The 8,153-nt window shown below is 50.1% G+C and overlaps 2 protein-coding genes across 2 annotated transcripts; one reads left to right on the top strand and one right to left on the bottom strand.

Annotated features, from left to right (window-relative positions):
• Window positions 1–275: 275 nt before the first annotated feature.
• On the bottom strand, window positions 276–1,523 carry ACYP1 (acylphosphatase 1). The gene is made up of 2 exons (XM_068946589.1): window positions 1,390–1,523; window positions 276–962 (listed from the first exon to the last, which is right to left on the bottom strand). The coding sequence occupies exons 1-2, from the start codon at window positions 1,471–1,473 to the stop codon at window positions 747–749; spliced, it is 300 nt and encodes a 99-aa protein (XP_068802690.1). The 5' UTR covers window positions 1,474–1,523; the 3' UTR covers window positions 276–746.
• A 338-nt stretch (window positions 1,524–1,861) lies between these two features.
• Window positions 1,862–8,003, top strand: ZC2HC1C (zinc finger C2HC-type containing 1C). Its single transcript, XM_068946593.1, has 3 exons — window positions 1,862–1,907; window positions 3,054–4,335; window positions 5,028–8,003. The coding sequence occupies exons 2-3, from the start codon at window positions 3,061–3,063 to the stop codon at window positions 5,289–5,291; spliced, it is 1,539 nt and encodes a 512-aa protein (XP_068802694.1). The 5' UTR covers window positions 1,862–1,907; window positions 3,054–3,060; the 3' UTR covers window positions 5,292–8,003.
• Window positions 8,004–8,153: the final 150 nt, after the last annotated feature.

Below are 8,153 nucleotides of genomic sequence, written 5' to 3' on the forward strand. Positions count from 1 at the left end.
ACTCTGGGCTAGCCTCCCGCACGCGCCACCAGTTTGGGAGGTCGCCAGGTCTCAGGTCAGAGATGGCTCACATAAGGAAGGGCTCAGGGACTGTGTATTCTGGTTGGCTCACTTCATTGAAAATAGCACAAGGGTTCATGTGTTAGCGTAACTGAGTGAGCAACTGAAACACAGCATGATTCCATACAGACAGGTATCAACAAAGGGAACACATCACCCCTAAAGATCCACCATCCATTCAGCCCCACTACGACACATCCATTCAACACAAAACGCAAGTTCCAAGCCCTTTTATTTGAAAGAAAAAATAAATAAATTTCTTACCAGGTAGAGAACAAAATTAACTGTTTCTGAGACATTCAGATCACAAAAAATGATGCAAAATATCCTTTTAGCAATATTTAATATTGGTATCACTTCTACAACTTCCCTGAAGTGAGCAGAACACTGCACAAATTATTTTACCCATGTACAACTACTCAAACTCATTGTGCACATACATTCAGAAGAGGTTGTGCTTCTAAACAGCCCCTTTAATAAATACAACTCTTCAGTCTGCCTGTCAAAATATCATGAATGGTCGAGAGTTAGATAAAATTAGACAAACAGTGTAACAAACCAATAAATTAGAAGAGTAATAAAATAAAATTCTCTGTGGTTGAATATTAGCTGATAACAAATGGAGAAGAAGAAACTATTCTGTGAGGGTGGCTCATGCTTCAAATCTTGGTGCTCTCTGGACAAAGCTACTTCAAAATCACAAAATCCTTGTGCTCCAGCGCATCAATCTTCTTCTCGTTGCGGAACTCCGCTCGGCTGATGCAGGACTGGGGGCTTCCTGTCTTTCTCAGCCATTCCTGGAGTTTCCGTACGTTGGCCGTTGGACCCTGAAGTTGTCCTTGCACAGTGCCATGGCTAGTATTTTTGACCCAACCAACCAGTCCTAGTCTCCGTCCCTCAGCCTGAGAAGAAAACGTAGAGCACGGTGAAGGTGAACTACACAATGCCGCTCACACACAGGAGTTAGTTTTATAGACAAGACACAGAGCTCCAGGGAAGCTCCCACGGGTCAGACAGAAGGAAAGCAGCAGAGGAGTCATCCGCTACTCATTATATTCCTTCACATGAAAAACAGGGGCTGAAACATACTTCAGTCATGCTTACATAACGCAGCGCAAAGTCACCCGCAGCACACAGTACTGAGAGCTGCAGTGAGGAGCACGAGCCAGGACTGCGGCAGCCACTCAGCCAAGCTCTTTTGGCTCAGCTCCCACCGAGTCGCTGATAGGCGACGCAAAGGCCTCACTAGAGCCCCGCGCGCCCCCGGGGACAGGGCGTCCTTCAAGAGGGGGACGCTCCGCCGGAGGGCCGGCCCGCCCCGAGGCGCACCTGGGTGTACTTGCGGAAGAAAACGCCCTGCACCTTGCCGAACACCTCGTAGTCCACGGACATCAAGCCCTCGCCCGCCGCCATGGCCGCCCCGCCGCCGCCTCCTGCCGCCGCCGCTACCGCCTCCTGCCGCCGCGGCGCCTGCGCGACGCTGCCCGCGGCCGGGGGCGGGGCCACCCTCGCGCCCGGCGGCCAATGGCGAGCGGGGCCGCGCGCGGGGGAGGGGTTGCCCTGCCCACCTCTAACCACCTTATGAATAATGCATGAGCGTGCTCCCCTCCCACCGGATCGCCTCCGCTCAACGGCCGCTGCCTGGGCATAGAGGGGGAGTCTTCCAGGGAGCAGAGTGGTCCCGCACCGCGGTACACAACTTCCGCCCGCTGCGCCGAGTGGAAGAGAAGCCTCTCGGGAGAACCATAGAGAGACCGCTACCCGGTGAGAGCGGCACAGGAAATAGCATTAGCGTGCCTGTCTCTAGGCAACAGTGGTCAACACAACGTCCGACGCCCGGGGCGGCGGTAAGAGGGGGGGGGGCTCGAGGCGCCCGGCCCAGCCGTCCCTCCGTGACCGGGCAGCCCCCGGCACGGTGTGCGCCTCGGCTGCGGCAGTGCGGGCGCAGGAACGAGGTCAGCGGCGGGGCCGCGTCCCGGAGGCACCCAGCCCGGCGGAGGGCAGCGGGCAGAGCTCGGCCCTGCCCCGGTGGGAGGGGGCAAGGGCCGCTGATGGCGGGGGGGAAAGGAGCTGCTGCTCTGCGCGGGGGCCACCCGGTTTTGCCAGCCCCCGGGTGCTGGTCTTAAAAGCGAGCCAAAAGAGCTCGGTCGGCTGTGGATTTGTCCGAGCCGCCGTGCCGTGAACTCCGCCACGCGGGTGGGGCGGGCCGGCGGCTTCGGCTGCAGCCGTTAGTTAAAGCGGCGCGTCCCCGCCCGCCGCGGGGCCGCGGCCGCGAGCGAGCCGGGCCCCGCCCCGCCCGCTGCGGCCGCGCGCCATTGGCTCGGCCGCGGCTGCCGTCACAATGCTGCCGCGCCTATCAGCTGCTCGTGGGAGCGCGGCGTGCGGGCAGTGGCCGGCGCCCTTCTGGCCGCCTGCAGTAAAGGGGCACGGCGCTCCTCGTCCCCTGTACAGTATTTGCTGAGATTGCAGGCGTCTATGTGTGTGGGGGGGGGAGAGAGGGGGTTTAAGCTGTATTTATAGTTATGGCGGCTTTGCGCGGGTATCTGAAACTTACTCTTCAGGAAATACCAGGTAATAGAATGAGCCGCAGAAGAATTGGACTGAGCTTTACAGGATGTCTGTATTCCAGGCCTGTGTACCACACTGACAGAGATGCAGTGGCAAAACTGAAGGGACATGTGGGAAATGCCCTGAGAGATATAACAGTTTCCCTGACATTATAGCATATTTCTGTTGCTACAATGATGAGACAGCGCACAGACAGAGACAGAAATAAAGGCAGACCTTATCTCTAGCTGCATAGGACTGGAAGAGGCAGCATAGGAGCCCCTTAGGTGGAAGGAAGGTAAAGAGTTATGGAACCCAGAAAAGTTACAAAAACTTTGCTAGTATTTATTATAGCCTCCAGCTGTAGATTGTTGGGAGGGAATTTTTCCAGTTTTAGATAAGATAGTGTGTAATGATTGCGCTTCTAACCTCGGGCTGTTTCTCAGGCGCTGGATGGCTGAGCTGCAGTTGGCTTTGTTTCCACCTGTGGATTCTGTGGTGGCAGCTCCCAAGTTTCCAGTGACAGGAAGATACGATTCTGAAGTCCCAGTCCGCCAATCCCAGCTGGAACACTCGAAGAGCACCTTTCATCACAAACTCCTACGTGACAAAGAGGAAAGTTTAAAGGATCTCTACACTGAAAAAAGCCGAAGCTATTCGGCTTCGAAGTATTCTCTTTCAGCAGAAAGCAGTCAACACAGCTCCAGACAGGAAGGCTTCTGTTTAGCTGGACTCCAGAGCAAATATCTCACCAGCCAGGCCAAGACTCTGCCATCTAAATCAATAGCCAGACGGAGAGAAGGGGTGGACCGTTCATATCCCCTGAAACCAATCTTTCACCGCAAGGCTGGAAGTGTTCCAGTGGTTAACAGAGGGCAACTCAGAAGTCCCCCATACATGGAGGAATCTCTAAGTAGTCGGCCTAGTTCAAAGAGCAAAGGGAAGCCTGCAGTAGGGAGATCTCAGCTAGCTGCAGTGCTGTCTCCTTGGACAGCAGAACCAAAACAGTCAGCCTCACCCCTATACAGGAGAGAGCTGGCCTACATCCTAAGGCTGGAGGCAGATGGACGGAATCTGGAAGAGGAAATCCGAAAGAAAGAGGCCCTCCTCAGAGAGAAGCTGAGGAGAACAAAGGAGGAGCTTAGGAGGATTCAAAGAGAGAAGGAGCTAGTGGAGGCAGAGGAGAGAAGAGCCAGAGAAGCAGAGAGGACCACTGAGCGAAAGGCCACAAGGCACTCTGAAGAGAACGTTTACAGAGTGGCAGTCAGGCCTGGTGATGGGGACTTTGAGAGGGCGCAGTCTCCAGAGGTCACTAGGTCCAAGCCAGGCACCAGCCTCCATCCCCAAGAGCTAGCTATGGGGAAACTCAAGAAGGAACGTTTGGTGGCCAGCAATAGCAAAATACGAGACCGCTTATCTGGAGAGGATTTAGCCTCTTGCTCAGAGCCAGTCTCAAAACAGAGCCCTTCTCCCTCTGCCTTCTCAGACCAAGAATCTGGTGACCACTTAGCCACAGAGATGTTGTACATACAGGCTGCCAGTGCTGGGGAACTAGGACAGTGCAGCTTCTGCGGACGTAAGTTTCTCTGCACCAGGCTCGAGAAGCACGCAAATATCTGCAGCAAGAGCCAAGGCTCTAAGAGGAAGGTGTTTGACTCGAGCAAGGCTAGAGCCAGGGGCACAGAGCTGGAACAGTATCGGCAGTGGAAGAGCTCAGAGAGCCCTCAGGTAATGTGCAGCCCTTTTTCCACCCTCAATCTGCGTGTACTGCTCATGTTTCTCCCACCTGGAGATAGAATTCTGACTGAGATGTGAGGTCCTTCCCATGTAGACAGGGCTGGGGGATACAATCCAGCCATCCCCTCTGAGAGGCACCTGCCAAGCAGGTAAATGGAAGGAGCTGCAGCTCCTGCCCCAGCTGCAGGGAGGGGGGATCTTATTGGACTTGTCTTTGCAATGTGTAAGGGTGTACTCCCAGAGAAAACTCACTCGTCGCTGGAGTCAAGATGCTCCTGTCAGAGGGCAGGGTGGCTGTGCTGCAATGAAACAGAGACCGGTGGCATTAGCAGGGTGCAGGGAACCGGTTGAAAATCCAGGTAATATAACAGACTATTAAAGTGAAGGCAGTGAAAAAATGCAGCCTTGTTCCTACAGAGCATCTTCCTCAAGTTCCCTGGCCCTTGTTCTTCTGGGTATTCCCAAGCTTTTCCTAAGGATTGATGGAAATATCAATAAATCCTTCAAATCCTCCTTAGTGCTGGTCTGCTCCATCCCCTATGAGGAGACTCGGCCTCTTTGGGGGGTTGTTACATCAACAGCTGGGCTCAGGGAGGGGAGACCTGAGTTGGACCCTAAGAGTAAGACAGCGAGTGGAGGCTGACTGTTGTGCCAACTGCTTTGACTGCATTTCCCTTCTGCAGAACCAGCCACCTAGAAAGAACAACTGGAGGCAGAAGCACGAGTCATTCATCCAGACCCTGCGCCAGGCCCGCCAGGTGCAGCAAGTGCTCTCCAAGGGAGGAAAGGTGTCCGAGCTGCCCCTGCTGCCTCCTGTTGAGAACCCAGACTACGTTGCCTGTCCCTACTGCAGCCGCCGATTTGCACCCAAAGTAGCCGAGAGACACGTTCCCAAATGCAAAACCATCAAGAATAGGCCCCCACCCCCACCCCAAAAGAGGCGCTGATGAGGCACTGCCCAGCTATATATATGTGCTGTTCTGATTCCCTGCCTGCTTTCTGCCAGGTTCCCAGTGACACCTTGTGCTTTCCCCCACTGGCTGTTAGGGTTGAGCTAGTACGTACAGCAAGTGAACAGCTCAGGACCTATAAGCAGAATATTAAAATGTGTGTACTTTGACCTGTGCCCAGTAGTTCCTGAGCACATGTGAGGCGGTTGTGACACTTGGGATGCCCCTCTGAGGGTCCTGTTCCCCATCGTTGGTGTTCTCAACGAGAAGACTTAGTGTGGGTGGAAGGGCGTACAGTGCCCAAAGCAGGGAAGAAAGGTTGTTGCTACAGGCTGTCAACAGGACAGCAGCAAAGAACAAACCAGCCATCAGAAAGGGGCTGTTCTTCAGAATTCTATTTTGCTTTTCACTTAGGGAGGCATGTTTATTTTTTCCCTCTACTTTACAATAATGTTGTCTGGTGTGGGGTTAACTGTTCTCCCTTTTGCTCATGAGTGACTGAAGAAGTGGTTTTTCTTTTTTTTTTTCCCCTACTGCAAAAGTAAAGAGTATTGCTGTACTGAGGAGCTCAAATTGGCATGTTAGAGGCACAGCTGGGCCAGAGAATGCATCTGCCTTTGGTTTGTTCTGTAGCTCTGTGGATACAGAAGTTGACATCTGAACACGCTAACAGTGACACTGCTTCTGCCTGGTGGCTCATTCTGTAATAGCATTTTTATTATAACTGCCCACAAAAGATTGAGATGTGAGGTAGGGGGAGGTCTCTCTTTTTTTTCTTTCTTTCTTTTTTTTTTTTTTCCTAGTGGAAGGATTCTATATTCTTAAAAACTATTTAGCAGTAGTTTAGGTTAGACTAAAAGAGACTCTGTCCCCAGTAGACTTTCCAGAGGGTCTACAATCACATCAGCACAAGAGTCTGTTTAGATGCTTTTCTGGAAGCCTAGTGACAATCCTGAAGACCAGCGACATATTACCTTTTAGAAATTCAGTATCCTTTTGAGTGGGAGTCTGATGACATTGCTTGAATTAGAAAAGGAGTATTGAGAGGAGTAGTATTAACTACTTCCTCAACACAAAAATCCCAGGAGCAGAAATTTGTGGGGGTTGTTTTGTATGTTGTTTCAAGATGGGCTTTGAGAAGATCCTGGAAGGAAGCGTACTGCTGAAGTTAGAAACAGGTGTGATACAGAGCATGTTAGTACCTCCAGGCGTGTAATCCTTATCAGCACTTGTTGTATAAAGCACAAGCAACAGATCAGAGAGAGTTCTGTGCTTCAGTGTATCACTTTCAGGAGCTGAGATGGAATTTCCTTCCCACTACCACCTACCCTTGATTCCTAACTTGGTTTCTGATTATTTTTTTTAAAACTTTCATCTGCAACTAAGAATTGCTACAGCTAAAAGAGAAGTAACCAGACAGTACGCTTAGGAGCAAAACAGCTGCGATGTTTTCCTATGTGAAGTTCCTATGTTCAGGGTTAAATCAAAATTTACTATCCAAAAAATTGAGTTTTTCCTCTCAACCAGATTCCTCTAAAACACAAGGCTTACACGCTTCCTTGAGTCACCTGGTTATTTCCATCTTTTCTACTGCAATGGTAGGGAATTATGACAAAAATAATGCCCTTTCCCTTGCTTTCTTCCTAAGATGCAAACTGATTCTAGGCAATTTTGGCCTTATGCTGGAAGTCTGAGTTTCTCATGCACTGTTAAAAGGTCTTTGGGGAGGAAAAGTGTCCTATAGATACTTTTAGGGAAGCATCTGTTTGTAGTTGGTGACGGTTGCTGATGCACATTTTTAAGCCAGTTTATTTCAAGATTCTGATTTTTAAGACATTATTAGACTAGTTCTGTTGTGTAAAAAGCCATAGTAAATGGTCATAAAGTATTTTTTTTGTTCTCAGAGGGTTGATTACATGTATGAGAAATCTGCAGCAGGAAGCAAACAAGGAAAAAAAAAAAAATTCCAGCAGCTCCTTTGGCAAGCCTTTCAGTAGTGCAGCCCCAGCTCATGGGAGCCTAGAAAAAGATAAAAAGGGACTAGATTTAAGTGGGTTAGTTGGAAGCTGGAATGCAATGGGTGGAACAGATTCCTGAAAAAAGTTGGAGTGCTTCTGCCTACAGCTGTGTGGGCAGAAATCCTAATACCTTGGCACACCCTAGACAAATATGAAGGTCCCAGAAAGGATCAGTGCTGCACGGGGCTGGCCAGGTATGTATGAGAGTGTATAAACCTAGAGAGGAGAGAAAACCAGGCCCAGAACAATGGAAAGGAATTTGGTATATCCAAATGGATGAGAGAAGCAAGAGCAATGCTTTAACTTCAGAGCTTATTAATAAATAATAGCAAGAGGTGACAGGAGAAGAGGAAGGAAAGGAGTAGACTGGAAGCTTTATGCCAGCCTCCTCATTCATGAAAGGTGTAACTGAATTAAACAAAGAGCAGTCAAGATATTCAATACCCCTGCCTGTCATGTAACGTTAACTCCTTTTCCCTTGCAGTAGCTTTTATTGACAGTGTTTGGTGGATCCTAAAAGTCAGCAGGATGCAAATGGTGGCTGTGGTAGATACACACACACACACACGCAGAGGCTTCTGGTACTGAAAAATAAATCCATCTGCTGGGGATTTCTCTTAAGTGACAGACAGGCAAAAATGGCTAATGCTGTGATAGAAACTGTAGATTAAACAGAAGTTGTTCAAACTACCTTACCAGACTTAAATTGTCATCTTTGTTTCAGAGTAAACCATGGGCAGTTCACCCCTTTTCGCTGAACTATTGTTTCAGGTTGTTTGAATGAACACCTATAAAAGTAACACCGCAGTATCCAGAAAGTCTCAGGTAACAGTTTTAAAAC

Source organism: Struthio camelus, chromosome 5 (genome assembly GCF_040807025.1).
Source record: "Struthio camelus isolate bStrCam1 chromosome 5, bStrCam1.hap1, whole genome shotgun sequence".
Lineage (NCBI taxonomy): Eukaryota > Metazoa > Chordata > Aves > Struthioniformes > Struthionidae > Struthio > Struthio camelus.